Source organism: Pristiophorus japonicus, chromosome 17 (genome assembly GCF_044704955.1).
Source record: "Pristiophorus japonicus isolate sPriJap1 chromosome 17, sPriJap1.hap1, whole genome shotgun sequence".
Taxonomy (NCBI): domain Eukaryota; kingdom Metazoa; phylum Chordata; class Chondrichthyes; family Pristiophoridae; genus Pristiophorus; species Pristiophorus japonicus.
This window is the reverse complement of record NC_091993.1, coordinates 107,593,498-107,610,206: the sequence shown is the minus strand read 5'-3', so window position 1 is coordinate 107,610,206 and position 16,709 is coordinate 107,593,498. Positions and strand designations below refer to the sequence as shown.

Genomic DNA, 16,709 nt, shown 5'->3' with positions numbered 1-16,709 from the left:
AGAGAACACAAGTTTAGTGTATTGGCTACACTACATACTATTTTTTGTTTTGCTAACAGTTGATCTTTTGACTTGAGTAATATTTTTCTCACTCGTACTGTAACAATAAATATATTGCTCTGTGCTATTGATATACTCCAGAATGCCCTTTCCTTTATGCACACCACATTCTTTGACACTAGTAACACTGCTTATCACTCAGTAGAATTTTTTTTTTGGTCCCAACAGCTGCAACTACTACAGCTGGTAAGTATATTGCATTGACTTAATAGCCTACTCTAGACTGTCCTTTCCTTTTATGTACACCGTGCTTTGCAAAACATTATTTTATGGTAACACTCCATATGATGTGATTTTTTTTTTTCCTCCTTTTCCCCTGTATAGTAACTGCTACAACAACCGGTTAGTATATTGCACTGACTTAATGGTATATTCTTCATTGTCACAGAATAGCATAGCAACGGGCTGTTTGGCACAACCAAGCTGTTGGTGTTTATCCTCCATATGAGCAGTAGTCCTAGTTCAATTCTCATTAGTAAAACTACAGTGTAGCATTCAGTAACTCTGTTCCTATATCACTTTATGCCACCTTTCTCATCTATTAGAAATGGTCTTCGCTTCAATTACTAACTCCAGGCGAATGTTGCACAGCCTCAGAACATTGCATTTTTTTAAAAAAGGTTTCTCCTGCTCGCTATCTTTTATATCTCTATCTTGCATCTTAAATTTAATCTTGTATCTATGTCCCCTTATTTTAGGCCCCTCAACCATAGGAAACAGTTTGCTTCTATCCTGTGTTTTCCTTTGATAGTATTAAACACCTCTATAAAATCACCCTGCAATCTCCTCTGTTCTTATGAAACAGCATTTTAATTAAACTGTGTTGTACCGTTTCTATTGCCTCAACAGCCTTTCTATTGTGTGGAGCTGAAAACTGCATACGGTACTTAAACTGTGGTCTTACTAAGGCTTTATTTCAGAATACTTCCTAAAAGAACTGAGTTTGAAGGTATAACAATACAATCAAGAGATAACAAAATAAAAATGACGTGCACCGTTGAGAAAACACAGAATTTTATAGGATTGTTTGACACTGGCAGACAGTCAAAAAACTTGTTGTCAGTACAATAGCAGTCTTGGTAAACTATGTGAATAAAGAACTGTCAACACATTGTGATAAAAGGAACCTTGTGTCCTGCAAATGCTATTACAGAAATTGTGATGCACACTTGTACACTTTTATAAACCGAATGCAACACTTTTATAAACTTAATGCAACAGCATGAAGACTGAGACACCTGTATCTACGAATGGTAGTTCATTGCCACCAACTGGTATTTCTGCTGGCTGAAAGCCAGTTGGGGCTATCTGTAGTAGAGGCTTCACAGGACATGGCCACCAGCAGAAGGGCAGATGTGCATGGACTTTAGCAAAGTGAAGGTGCTGGTGCAACAGCATGTTACCTATGAGTGTGGGAATTTTGAACAGTTTTCTCTGCGGCATTATGCGCAGGGCTACGTTGCAGTTTTACTAATGAAAGAAAATGCAAGTGACTGTGTTTGATTTTAAACATGTCGGGAGAACAGTTATAATTCCTGTGCTTAGATGAAATTAATTCTCCAAGGAGCTCTACATTCATGACTGGCAGATTTTGAAGGATAATTGGAATTGGGTATATTTATGCATAAAATACTTGTTCTCAAACTGTTTCATGCCAACCATCACCAAAGGAAAAATCTAATTTTAGCTTCCCATTAGCTGTGGCTTCTGGCACTCCGAAGTCCATCAATGGAGGTTGAGAGAATGCAAAAAAAGTGCTAAATAGTATATTGGCTACACTACTTAGCAAAATAAACTTTTTTAAAGTAGCAATTGATCTTGAGTTGAGTAACATATTTTTCTCATTCAAGGACAGTAATGGTTAGTAAATATATTGCTTTTACTTAATGGCATACTCCTGGCATGTTTCCTTTATGCACACCACATTCTTTGAGAAGCATAGTTTTATGGTAAGACTGCTTATCAGTCAGTTACATTTATTTTCTGTCCAACTTCTAGGAGCTGCAGCTACAACACCTGGTAAGTATATTGCATTGACTTAATAGTGTACCCTTGACTGACTTTCCTTTTATGTACACCACATGTTTTGCAAAGCATTATTTTATGGTAACACTGTCCATATGATTCATTTGAATTTCTTTCCTTGTCCCCTATACAGTAACTGCTACAACAACAGCTGGTAAGAATATCGCACTGACTTAATGGTATATTCTTCAGTGTTACACAATAACATGGCCTAACCAAACTATTGCTGTGTATCCTCCATATGAGCAGTAGTCCTAGTTCTATGTGCTTGCCCTGTTCCCATATAGCTTTATGCCACTTATCGAATCTATTCTTAGTAAATTGAAGCAAAGACCATGTCTAATTCCAGGAGAATGTTGCACAGCGCCTCAACTTTGTATTTTTTTTTAAAGTTTATCCTGCTCCCTGTCTTAAATCTCCCTAAATTTAATCTTGTATCTATGCCCCCTCATTTTAGACATCAGCTACAGGAAATAGTTTTTTTATTCATCCTGTGTCACCTTTTCATAATTTTAAACACCTCTATGATATCACCCCACAATCTCCTCTGTTCTAACAAAAATGGCCCCAATTGTTCTAGTCTCTTTTTAAAAAAATATATATATTAGCATTTCCTCATACCTGGCAGCATTCGAGTGAATCTGTGCTGTACTGTTTCTGATGCCTCAACAATCTTTCTATTATGTGGAACCTAAAACTGCACCCGGTACTTCAATATGGTCTTACTTCGGCTTTATTTCAGAATACTTATACTTTCAAACCTAGTTTTTTTAATAACAATACAATCAAGAGGTAACAAAATAAAATGCGCTGTGAGGAATACAAAATTTTCGAGGGATGTTTGACGCTGGCAAACAGTCAAAAACCTTGTCATCGATACAATAGCAGTCTTGGTAAACTATGTAAATAAAGACGATGCAGTTATTTAAAAACAACAGTGAAAAAGAAAGGCGGTAAGAAGGGATAACCAAGGAAATGAGAGTATCAAATTAAAAACCAATGTGTATAAGGTGGCCAAGGTTAGTGGGAAACTAGAAGATTGGGAAAATTTTAAACGACAGCAAAGAATGACTAAGAAAGCAATAAAGAAAGGAAAGATAGATTACGAAAGTAAACTTGCGCAAAACATAAAAACAGATAGTAAAAGCTTTTACCGATATATAAAACGGAAAAGAGTGACTCAAGTAAATGTTGGTCCCTTAGAAGATAAGGGGGATTTAATAATGGGAAATGTGGAAATGGCTGAGACCTTAAACAATTATTTTGCTTCGGTATTCACAGTGGAAGACACAAACCATGCCAAAAATTGCTGGTCACGGGAATGTGGGAAGGGAGGACCTTGAGATAATCACTATCACTAGGGGGTTAGTGCTGGACAGGCTAATGGGACTCAAGGTAGACAAGTCCCCTGGTCCTGATGAAATGCATCCCAGGGTATTAAGAGATGGCGGAAGTTATAGCAGATCCATTCATAGAAACATAGACATAGAAAATAGGTGCAGGAGTAGGCCATTTGGCCCTTCTAGCCTGCACCGCCATTCAATGAGTTCATGGCTGAACATGCAACTTCAGTACCCCATTCCTGCTTTCTCGCCATACCCCTTGATCCCCCTAGTAGTAAGGACTTCATCTAACTCCTTTTTGAATATATTTAGTGAATTGGCCTCAACAACTTTCTGTGGTAGAGAATTCCACAGGTTCACCACTCTGGGTGAAGCAGTTTCTCCTCATCTCGGTCCTAAATGGCTTACCCCTTATCCTTAGACTGTGACCACTGGACTTCCGCAACATTGGGAACATGCTTCCTGCATCTAACCTGTCTGAACCCGACAGAATTTTAAAAGTTTCTGAGGTCCCCTCTCATTCATCTGAACTCCAGTGAATACAAGCCCAGTTGATCCAGTCTTTCTTAATAGGTCAGTCCCGCCATCCCAGGAATCAGTCTGGTGAACCTTTGCTGCACTCCCTCAATAGCAAGAATGTCCTTCCTCAAGTTAGGAGACCAAAACTGTACGCAATACTCCAGGTGTGGCCTCACCAAGGCCCTGTACAATTGTAGCAATACCTCCCTGCCCCTGTACTCAAATCCCCTCGCTATGAAGGCCAACATGCCATTTGCTTTCTTAACTGCCTGCTGTACCTGCATGCCAACCTTCAATGACTGATGTACCATGACACCCAGGTCTCGTTGCACCTCCCCTTTTCCTAATCTGTCACCATTCAGATAATAGTCTCTCTGTTTTTACCACCAAAGTGGATAACCTCACATTTATCCACATTATACTTCATCTGCCATGCATTTGCCCACTCACCTAACCTATCCAAGTCGCTCTGCAGCCTCATAGCATCCTCCTCGCAGCTCACACTGCCACCCAACTTAGTGTCATCTGCAAATTTGGAGATACTACATTTAATCCCCTCGTTTAAATTATTAATGTACAGTGCAAACAGCTGGGGCCCCAGCACAGAACCTTGTGGTACTCCACTAGTCACTGCCTGCCATTCTGAAAAGTACCCATTTACTCCTACTCTTTGCTTCCTGTCTGACAACCAGTTCTCAATCCATGTCAGCGCACTACTCCCAATCTGATGTGCATTAACTTTGCACATTAATCTCTTGTGTGGGACCTTGTCAAAAGCCTTCTGAAAGTCCAAATATACCACATCAACTGGTTCTCCCTTGTCCATTCTACTGGAAACATCCTCAAAAAATTCCAGAAGATTTGTCAAGCATAATTTCCCTTTCACAAATCCATGCTGACTTGGACCTATCATGTCACCTCTTTCCAAATGCACTGCTATGACATCCTTAATAATTGATTCCATCATTTTACCCACTACTGAGGTCAGGCTGACCGGTCTATAATTCCCTGTTTTCTCTCTCCCTTTTTTAAAAAGTGGGGTTACATTGGCTACCCTCCACTCGATAGGAACTGATCCAGAGTCTATGGAAGGTTGGAAAATGACTGTCAATGCATCCACTATTTCCAAGGCCACTTCCTTAAGTACTCTGGGATGCAGTCCATCAGGCCCTGGGGATTTATCGGCCTTCAATCCCATCAATTTCCCCAACACAATTTCCCTCAGTTCCTCCTCCTTACTAGACCCTCTGACCCCTTTTATATCCGGAAGGTTGTTTGTGTCGTCCTTAGTGAATACCGAACCAAAGTACTTGTTCAATTGGTCCGCCATTTCTTTGTTCCCCGTTATGACTTCCCCTGATTCTGACTGCAGGGGACCTACGTTTGTCTTTACTAACCTTTTTCTCTTTACATATCTATAGAAACTTTTGCAATCCGTCTTAATGTTCCCTGCAAGCTTTTTCTCGTACTCCATTTTCTCTGCTCTAATCAAACCCTTTGTCCTCCTCTGCTGAGTTCTAAATTTCTCCCAGTCCCTGGGTTCGCTGCTATTTCTGGCCAATTTGTATGCCACTTCCTTGGCTTTAATACTATCCCTGATTTCCCTTGATAGCCACGGTTGAGCCACCTTCCCTTTTTTATTTTTACGCCAGACAGGAATGTACAATTGTTGTAATTCATCCATACGGTCTCTAAATGTCTGCCATTGCCCATCCACAGTCAACCCCTTAAGTATCATTCGCCAATCTATCCTAGCCAATTCATCATACCTTCAAAGTTACCCTTCTTTAAGTTCTGGACCATGGTCTCTGAATTAACTGTTTCATTCTCCATTCTTCCCCAAGGGGCCTCGCACAACGAGATTGCTAATTAATCCTCTCTCATTACACAACACCCAGTCTAAGATGGCCTCCCCCCTAGTTGGTTCCTCGACATATTGGTCTAGAAAACCATCCCTTATGCACTCCAGGAAATCCTCCTCCACCGTATTGCTTCCAGTTTGGTTAGCTCAATCTATGTGCATATTAAAGTCACCCATTATAACTGCTGCACCTTTTATTGCATGCACCCCTAATTTCCTGTTTGATGCTCTCCCCAACATCACTACTACTGTTTGGAGGTCTGTACACAACTCCCACTAATGTTTTTTTGCCCTTTGGTGTTCTGCAGCTCTACCCATATAGATTCCACATCATCCAAGCTAATGTCTTTCCTAACTATTGCATTAATCTCCTCTTTAACCAGCAATGCTACACCCCCCCCCCCCCCCCCCCCCCCGTCCTTTTATTCTATCCTTCCTGAATGTTGAATACCCCTGGATGTTGAGTTCCCAGCCCTGATCATCCTGGAGCCACGTCTCTGTAATCCCAATCACATCACATTTCTTAACATCTATTTGCACAGTTAATTCATCCACCTTATTACGGATACTCCTTGCATTAAGACACAAAGCCTTCAGGCTTGTTTTTTTAACACCCTTTGTCCTTTTAGAATTTTGCTGTACAGTGGCCCTTTTTGTTCTTTGCCTTGGGTTTCTCTGCCCTCCACTTTTCCTCATCTCCTTTCTGTCTTTTGCTTTTGTCTCCTTTTTGTTTCCCTCTGTCTCCCTGCATTGGTTCCCATCCCCCTGCCATATTAGTTTAACTCCTCCCCAACAGCACTAGCAAACATTGGTTCCGGTCCTGCCCAGGTGCAGACTGTCCGGTTTGTACTGGTCCCACCTCTCCCAGAACCGGTTCCAATGCCCCAGGAATTTGAATCCCTCCCTCCCTGCTGCACCACTGCTCAAGCCACGTATTCATCTGTGCTATCCTGCGATTCCTACTCTGTCTCGCATGTGGCACTGGTAGCAATCCAGAGATGACTACTTTTGAGGTCCTACTTTTTAATTTAGCTCCTTAAATTCATTTCGTAGGACCTCATCCCTTTTTTTAAACCTATGTCGTTGGTAGCAATGTGCATCATGACAACTGGCTGTTCTCCCTCCCTTTTTAGAATGTCCTGCACCCGCTCAGAGACATCCTTGACCCTTGCAGCAGGGAGGCAACATACCATCCTGGAGTCTTGGTTATGGCCGCAGAAACGCCTATCTATTCCCCTCACAATTGAATCCCCTATCACTTGCTCTCCCACTCTTTTTCCTGCCCTCCTGTGCAATAGAGCCAGCCATGGTGCCATGAACTTGGCGGCTGCTGCCCTCCCCTGATGAGTCATCCCCCTCAACAGTACTCAAAGTAGTGTATCTGTTTTGCAGGGGGATGACCACAGGGGACCCCTGCACTACCTTCCTTGCACTACTCTTCCTGCTGGTCTTCCATTCTCTAGCTGGCTGTGGACCCTTCTCCTGCAGTAAGGCCAACTCGCTGCACATGCTACTCACGTCATTCTCAGCATCGTGGATGATCCAGAGTGAATCCACCCTCAGCTCCAATTCCGCAACGCGGTCCGTCAGGAGCTGGAGGCGGATACACTTCCCGCAGATGTCGTCGTCAGGGACACCAGAAGTGTCCGAATTCCCACATGGTACAGAAGGAGCATATCACGTGACCGAGCTCTCCTGCCATGACTTAACCCTTAGATACACTTAAATTGGCAACAACAATGTTAAAAGTTACTGACTGTTGTTGTAGGAGGTAGGCACCTTTAGAATATACCAGAATACTAGGCATTAGGCACCTGCTAGATATATCTAAACGCATATAAGTTTAAAGTGGCCACACACAAAATGGCTGCCCAGGCATGATGGGAAATCGGGTAGTCAAGCTGTGAACTGTTGAATGTTCAATGACCGAGCAATAACCCTGTGAGGCCCACTATAGGAATGCCTTGGATGCAGGATAAGAATAATGAGGAGAGAACCCATCTCTCGTATTCAAGGCCATAAACCAATTAATTCCCCAGGAAGAAAGAGATAAGAGAACCCATCTCCTGTAAACAAGGTTATAAACCAAGAAAGAACTAGTGAGAGAAGCTATATCAATCAGCCCAAGCTGACAAGAGACGAACACATGGTTCCTGAGACATAAGGGGAATTCTATTGGGTTAAAAGAACCTATATGTAATCTATAATCGTTGTGATTGGCTTGTGTCCAGCCGTGATGGGCTGTGTAACTGTAGTAAACTGTTTGTAACTGTTGTGAAACATATAAAAGTGAATGTAACCCTTTGTTCTGTGGAGAGAAGCCTGGACTCAGTCTTGTGATTTCCTCCCCGCTAAGCGTAATAAAGGCCGCATCAGCATTGGAACCGACTTTGAGTGTTGAGTGATTCTTCTGAGAAAACACTAACGCTAACATCGTGGATGCTCCAGAGTGAATCCACCCTCAGCTCCAATTCCGCAACGCGGTCCGTCAGGAGCTGGAGGCGGATACACTTCCCGCAGATGTAGTCGTCGGGGACACCGGAAGTGTCCGAGTTCCCACATGGTACAGAAGGAGCATATCACGTGACCGAGCTCTCCTGTCATGACTTAACCCTTAGATACACTTAAATTGGCAACAACAATGTTAAAAGTTACTGACTGTTATAGAAGAGAAAAAAGAAAAGCTACTCACCAATCCAGCCAATCACTTACCCCCTTGGCTGTGACGTCACCTTTCTGTTTCTTTCTACTTTTTTGCCTTCTCCCTGTAGCTGCACAAGCTCGCCTTTTATAGGCCTCACCAATGCTACGAACACCCGCCTCTGACTGCCACTGCCGCTGGGCCTTTTATAGGCCTCACCAACGCCATGAACTGCCGCTGCCACTGGGCCTTTTATAGGCCTCACCAAAGCCACGAACTCCTGCTGGGCCTTTTATAGGCCTCACCAACATCACGAACACCCGCCTCTGACTCTGATTGGGACGGGGGTTGGTGATCAGTAAGGGGACTAATCTACCAAAATTCTCTGGACTCTGGGGAGGTACCAGCGGATTGGAAAGCAGCTAATGTAACGCCTCTGTTTTTTTAAAAAAAGGGGCAGACAAAAGGCAGGCAACTATAGGCCGGTTAGTTTAACATCTATTGTGGGGGAAAATGCTTGAAGCTATCATTAAGGAAGTAGCGGGACATCTAGATAGGAATAGTGCAATCAAGCAGACGCAACATGGATTCATGAAGGGGAAATCATGTTGAACTAATTTACTGGAATTCTTTGAGGATATAACGAGCATGGTGGATAGAGGTGTACCGATAGATGTGGTGTATTTAGATTTCCAAAAGGCATTCAATAAGGTGCCACACAAAAGGTTATTGCAGAAGATAAAGGTACGCGGAGTCAGAGGAAATGTATTAGCCAGCCAATTCTCTATCCATGCTAACAGAAAGCAGAGTCGGGATAAATGGGTCCGTTTCGGGTTGGAAATCGGTGGTTAGTGGTGTGCCACAGGTATTGGTGCTGGAACCACAACTGTTTACAATATACATAGATGACCTGGAAGAGGGGACAGAGTGTAGTGTAACAAAATTTGCAGATGACACAAAGATTAGTGGGAAAGCGGGTTGTGTAGAGAGGCTGCAAAGAGATTTAGATAGGTTAAGCGAATGGGCTAAGGTTTGGCAGATGGAATACAATGTCGGAAAATATGAGGTCATCCACCTTGGGGGGGGGGGGAAACCAGTAAAAGGGAATATTATTTGAATGGGGAGAAATTACAACATGCTGTGGTGCAGAGGGACCTGGGGGTCCTTGTGCATGAATCCCAAAAGTTAGTTTGCAGGTGCAGCAGGTAATCAGGAAGGCAAATGGAATGTTGGCCTTCATTGCGAGAGGGATGCAGTACAAAAGCAGGGAGGTCCTGCTGCAACTGTATAGGGTATTGGTGAGGCCGCACCTGGAGTACTGCGTGCAGTTTTGGTCACCTTTCTTCAGGAAGGATATACTAGCTTTGGAGGGGGTACAGAGACAATTCACTAGGCTGATTCCGGAGATGAGGGGGTTACCTTATGACAGATTGAGTAGACTGGGTCTTTACTCGTTGGAGTTCAGCAGGATGAGGGGTGATCTTATCGAAACATTTAAAATAATGAAAGGGATAGACAAGGTAGTGGCAGAGAGGTTGTTTCCACTGGTCGGGGAGACTAGAACTAGGGGGCACAGCCTCAAAATACGGGGGAGCCAATTTAAAACCGAGTTGAGAAGGAATTTCTTCTCCCAGAGAGTTGTGAATCTGTGGAATTCTCTGCCCAAGGAAGCAGTTGAGGCTAGCTCATTGAATGTTTTCAAATCACAGATAGATAGATTTTTAACCAATAAGGGAATTAAGGGTTATGGGGAGCGGGTGGGTAAGTGGAGCTGAGTCCACGGCCAGATCAGTCATGATCTTGTTGAATGGCGGAGCAGGTACGAGGAGCTAGATGGCCTACTCCTGTTCCTAATTCTAATGTTCTTATGTATCCCATTGGACTGCTGAATAATAAGATTGATATTTGCACGTTGATTTTTCCCCTCCACTTATCACCATATTACATAAGTTATTTAGTGTCTGGGATTAAGTCCTCCAATAATTAGCATTACTAACACTGGTATGTGTTTCAAATAATCTGTACTTGACAAATTCAGTAACATAGGGGTTGTATAAGCTCTGATATGCTAACTCCTTTGATAGCACTAACCAGTACACCTTTTAGAGATAGTATTAATCAATATAAGTAACTACAGATAAAAGCTAAGTAGCACAGTTAACGCAAGGCTCCAATCTAATGTGGGTGGCAGTTATGGACACAACCTAAACCGGAGGAGTAAACAATATCCTTCGATCCATTCCTTGTAAGTGTTACTTAAGCATTTGATTGCTTACATACTGGCTAAATAAACTAGATGGGAAAACCATTTCATAAGGCAATTGATGAGAATATATTTTTATACAGAGCACATGTCAGTTCTGTATCTGGTTCACTAGTTAATTAAGCACAACACCCTAAACAGAATTCTGCAGACAGTTTCTCATTGATGAGTAAAGGTATCATCTGATATCGCACTAAGGCATGTGGATCAGAAGAGTCGTGAGTCTGGGTTGAGTTAGCTGATTTCCATTGGGGAGCCAGTTGGGAGTGCTATAATTGGCTTAAATACTTCCGGGTTAGGGACGGGGGGGATAAAATCGGCCAAGGATCCATTTTCTAATCCTTATCCTGTTGAAGTTGCATGTGTGTGGATATCCTGATTGGTCTTGGCTGTTATGCCCTAGCATTCATACTGCCGGTTTACAATCGCATGCTTCCATGTGAAAAATGGTAACTTGTGCGAGATATCAAAGGATGGCACACACCTTGGAATTGTACTCGTCGGGAATCCACACCTTTTACGAGAGAATGAAAACTGGGGGAGAGGGGCAAGGAAATTGGGCAGTTTTTCATTTAACTGTTTTCTCGAAACATACTGCTCAGTGTTGTACTAGAAGAGTTTTAATACAATATTGGGTGTATGTATAATGGACATATTTTGGTTGAATTTTTCCATGATCTCATACCTTAAGCTTCAAAATCCAGTTTAACCTTTAATTCATCTTCTCTCATGTCTCACGAGTCTGCTGATTTCTCCTTCACAGTAATTGAGAAATCAATCCACTACGAAGTATACATGTGGCATAATATTTATCAAAGGCTGTCTTCTAGAGAAATCAGGAAAGATATCTGCTAGCTCATTAGTATAGAATTCTCCTATATCTATGCTGTGTTCAGAAACTAATGAAGCACATGAACTAGAAATAAAATGTTATTTCTTTGGCAAAAAATGCTATTTAAAAGTGGAGTGTCTGTATCGTAATCTTAAACACTTGTATTTGAGCATTCTTTCTAGTTTTTTGGCTGTCAATTTCATTTTCTTTCTTTCCTTTATGTACATCTCATGTTTTGTGTTAACGGAGTCGGTGAGTAATTTATTTTTTCCTCTCCCTCATACAGCTACTACACCTACTAATGTTCCTCCTCCTAGTAAGTATATTGTTAGAACTTAATTGAGTACTCCAGGTTGCACATTGTTGCCCAAAACTCACTAGGTTTGTAGACAGTTTACTCTGGGTATTTAGTCACTACAGTCTTGCGACTATTTGGTGGGACTTCGAGTAGTCGACAAATGTTATGTTTAAGCCAAATAAATTTTATTTCCCAAAGTAGAATTCAAGTACAATGTATACTACTTGTGCTCGTATTACCCGTTAACAGAGGTGATCAATCTCCGTCACTGGTGTCCTGCTTTAAGCTCCCAGCTTAAGGTCCGGTTTCTCTTGAGGGTTGTTCCTCGGTTCTTGCTGGCTACGTGGGGTTTTCCCTTCTGGTTTATACTATTCTATATTCTGTTCCATCTCTGATTACACATTTGTTTCTTTTACTCCTGTTCGGTCTGCGCCCCGATTAATTTATACTATTCTATAATCTGTCCCATCTCTTTGATTACACATTTGTCTGCGTCCTGATGATTAGTTTATAATAAACTTTATTTTCCATGATTAGTTTATAATTGTTACTGGCTATGCTAAGAAAGGATTGACTAAACCTCAGTTTCAATTGGTAATTCATTTCTATGATCAAGGACAGTCCCGTACCCTCAACCTTGCACTCGGGTCTTCCCATCTTATGTTGCCATAGCCTGCATATTTCTACAACATCTAAACATCCAACAAACTAGTTATTAATGTAGAGGTGATAATAACCCTATGGCTTCTATGTTCAGCGCACAGTTGGGCTGCAACTGTGCTGTGTAGATTGTGAACAATGGGTACTACGAAAGGAAACTCCCCACACTTTTTTCTTTCAGAATTGATGTATATTTCTAGTGTTTTCTTTCTCGCTTTAGGTTTTCAGCATTTGTTTTCCTTAGAATATAAATTAAACATTTTAAGTTCACAAGACAGTTATAGATGAGGAAGGCCATTTAACCCATCTTGCATCATCCATCAGAATAGAGAAAGTTTTATTGCCTGCCAACTACCCCAAAATGACGCAATCCAACTGTTTCTTGAATTAGTTCAATGTTTTAGCCTCCATTCTACAGCTAACAAGTGTTGATCACTTTTTTTTGTTAAAGGAGCCCCTCCTGGCATCTGTCTTGACCTTTACTGTTGTTAACATGTGTCTGCGTTTCTAGTATTCTGGCATACTTTGAAGTCTTCCTGATTTAATCTTTTCCATATCTTAAATGCTTTCATTTATCCACTGTGTGGTTGCCTCCAGCCTAAAGAGTGCAATTTTCTTTAATTTTTCCTTGTAAGCCACTTCTTTGCAAGGGCTCAGTCTTTTGGCTTTTCGTTATGCTACATCCATGACTCAAATGGTTTCCTTACATCTTGGTAACTGCACCAAGTCGATACTGCCTGTTAACTAGAGCTGAAGTTTTTGAACTTATAAATTGTATCTATTATAGAATTACAAGAGGCTTACTCCCAAGGATGCACATTGCCTTTCTCACTACAATAAGCCAGCAGCCTGAAATTAGTCTCAACAAAACTGACTGCTAATTAGCTGTTCACTGGGTCTTTGTATAAAATCTCAAACAATACATGCTATTGTGAAAGAAATAGACCTTGCAACCAATGTTCCCTCATTTTTGTTTGGGCGTGCCATGGGTGCCGTTGTTCGCATTGAAGAGCCAGCTGTGCGGTCGCACAGCTTCAAGGATACATTGCTTGCAACATCTGAAGGATGAGATGTTAATCCATTCTATTTTCCCCAAGGATGCCTTAACTGTGACAGACACATGGGAGTCTCTTGCTCCCATAACAAAAGGTAGATGTTCCACTTAGGATAGTAACTTTGGCAACTCGAGTCTGCCTTCCCCTTGCCCCTCCCCGCAGTGTCTCAGATTTAAGATTGGTTATAAAAAAGACTCTTGCTCTCAGGCTCTCTCTTGCCTTTGCATGTACCGCTTGCTCTGTTTCTTTTACACTCTGTCACATGTGCATGCTCTTATTTTTTTTTTCTCACTCTTTTGCCCTTGCTCCTGTTCATTCTCACTCTTTCTCTGTCTACCTGTGTCCGACACACACAGTAAACTGTCTTCCAGCAACACACAGTTCTCTGCATTTTGAAGCTCTGAGCCAGCTCAGCTTTAAATAGGTGAGCTTGAAAAAAGTAAAGCTACCTTGAGCGAAATTAAAGTTGCATCTTGATTATTTTTCATAACTAAGGAGTGCAGGAAAAGAGTTCATTTTATTTTGAGAGATAAATCTGCCTGTCTTGAGTGCTTTTCAGTTAAGCTCCTGCAAATCCTGCTCGCCCATCACCCCTATGCTCGCTGACTTACATTGGCTCCGGGTCTGGCAATGCCTCCATTTTAAAATGATCATCCTTATTTTCATATCCCTCCATGGACTTGCCCATCCCGATCACTGTACCCTCCTCCAGCCCTACAAACCTTCATGGTTTCCGCACTCCTCCAATTCTGGCCTCTTTCACATCCCCAATTTGAATCACTCCACCATTGGTGGCTATGTCTTCACCTGCCTAGAATCTGAGCTCTGGAGTTCCCTCCTTAAACCTCTTCCCGCCTCTACTTCTCTTTCCTCCTTTATGATGCTCCTTTTTAAAAAAAAAACCTACGTCTTTGTCCAAGCCTTTGATCAGCTGTTCTAACATCATCTCGTGTCTTGGTGTCAAATTTTGTTGGTTAACGGCCCGGTGAAGTGCTTTGGGACGTTTCACGGTTAAAGGCGCTATATAAATGCAAGGTGTTATTGCTGTTTGTAAAGAAAGGAGAATGTATTTCAGTAGTTGGCATATGAAGACTCTGGCCACATTATCGTTTAACTACATTTGGGGCAGTGCAAGGTGCACCATGCAGAGTTGAGTCGCAAGGTCTGTTTGCAAGAGTGATTGATGCTGGACCTGAGAATGTCAGTGCAGAAACCTCAAATTGAGAGCTCAGCCTTTTGTGTTTGCTCTACAGTGCCTCAATGGTTTGAATGTTTTCCCTTGTGCATCAGTGACCAAAGCTAAGCGCAGCACTCCAGACATTTTGGTGAAACTAATTTCAGGCTGCTTGCTTATTATAGTGCAAAATGTTACGTGCATCCTTGGGAGTAAAACCCCTTTATCATGGCTCTATACAGTTTTAGGATGACATCTTTCAACGTATCATTACCAGATCTAGCAATATAATTGAGCATTCCATCAGAAATTGTTTTATTTCTGCTGCATGCAGCAGTGATACCTATACAAAACCCTTGTGTGCTCTCTTTCACTGTCTGCAGTTCTCGCTCGCGTGTCTGCTCTCGCTCGCTCTCTGCGTCTGCGCCCCGCCCTCGTTCGCCCCCTTGTCTCTGAAGAAAGTCTTGTATTTCTATAGCATCTTTTATGACTGCTCTTCAGGCAATGGAGTTTTTTTGACGTGTAGCCACTCTTGTAATGTCGGAGCAAGATAGTCTCTGAACAAGAGCAGTTGGAGAACTCTGATTGGACTACTAAAGCTGCATGTGGAGTGGGAAAAAATGATTCAGCTCGAAGTCTGCCCAAGTTGGAAGACTGGTAAGCACAAAGAATAAATTAGCAGGCAGGGATTATTGTGTCTTGGACAGCAATGATCATATAGGATCAGAATGCACTTTATTTTGCTTTGCTGGGTAATGATTGGTTGGGTTTGTACATGGGAACAATAACACCAGTGCAGGCTGAGTGCGGACAGAGTGGCAAGCCCTTCCAACTGATGGAAGTATGGACAGCTCTACCTGACATGCTGGAGGTATGAAAGCTTGCCCACTAACAGGAGGGATTTAAGGATTTGTCTGCTTTTATATTAGATGCATTAGATGACTGGAAATGTTTTTTTTTATGGTCAACTTAGTGTTGTTTTTTTTAATCCCTTGCACCCGATGGCTTTGAAGATCGGACAGGAATGATTATTGGTAAGTAGGAGAGCTGAGTAATGCACACGTGTTAGATTTACATACTTCATCAGTCTTGTTTTTTAAAGTACATACTGATGGCTGAAAATTTTGGAGCAAGATTGTAAATGAGAATTGCAGATTAAATGAGAATTGCAAATGTTGAAGATAGAAGTACATAAATATTTGCAAAAAAACTCTAGCTGCTATAAATCTAAAACAATAACAGAAAATGCTGGAAACCCCCAGCAAGCCAAGCAGCATGTGGAGAGAGGACCTGTTCATGTTTGGGGTATGGACTCAAAACTGGACACTTGGCAGAACAGTAATGAAAAGTTTCCACACCAGAAACGTTAACTTTTCTCTCTCCACTTCAGAGGTGCTGTCCAACCTGAGTGTATTTATATAAAGGGACTAACTATTTGTACTGCACTTTTTTTGACAGGCGGGTGTCTGTCCAGCCCCTGCCCGTACTGCACTTTTTTGACCGACAGGCAACAGGCTCCGCGCCCCCCCCCCCCCCCCCCCCCAGAGCTGAATAATTCCATCCACGTGTACCAGAAGCAGGACCAGAGGCTCCAACTCTCTCCTCCTTTTCCCTTGCCACTCCTCCCGGCCGGCTGATGGGGGCGGGCTGCTGCTCCTCCGCGAGCCTGTTTCTCCGGGCCCTTCTGCTGAACTGCGAGTCTCCCGTGAGTCCCAAGTGGCGGTGGAGTTGGGGTGGCAAGTTTGAGGGCCTTGGGTCAAGAATGAGGGGGGAGGTTGGGGGGGGGGGGGGAGTGGGAAGAGAGGCTGGGTGAGGCTGTGGGGGTGGGAAGAGGGGCTGTGGGGAAGGGGGGGGGGAAGGAAGAAAGGCTGTGGGTGGGGGGAGGGGGGTGGAGAGAAGAGGGAATCCAAAAGTCTTCTATAGGTATATAAATAGTAAATGTAATAATAGTAAGAGGAGGAGTGGGGCTAATTAGAGG

At 42.5% G+C, this 16,709-nt stretch overlaps 1 protein-coding gene across 12 annotated transcripts in view; it reads left to right on the top strand.

The window, feature by feature from the left end:
• The window catches only part of LOC139227889 (membrane cofactor protein-like), a 174,695-nt gene that overhangs the window by 1,839 nt on the left and 156,147 nt on the right, over window positions 1-16,709 (top strand). For 2 of the 12 annotated variants that reach the window (XM_070859017.1, XM_070859006.1), the window contains exons 2-7: window positions 229-246; window positions 385-402; window positions 2,059-2,079; window positions 2,219-2,239; window positions 11,831-11,860; window positions 15,745-15,765. In XM_070859017.1, coding sequence (XP_070715118.1) covers window positions 229-246; window positions 385-402; window positions 2,059-2,079; window positions 2,219-2,239; window positions 11,831-11,860; window positions 15,745-15,765 — 129 coding nt within the window. The remainder of the gene's footprint in view (window positions 1-228; window positions 247-384; window positions 403-2,058; window positions 2,080-2,218; window positions 2,240-11,830; window positions 11,861-15,744; window positions 15,766-16,709) is intronic. The other 10 variants (XM_070859008.1, XM_070859007.1, XM_070859009.1 and 7 more) reach the window with 10 other exon arrangements.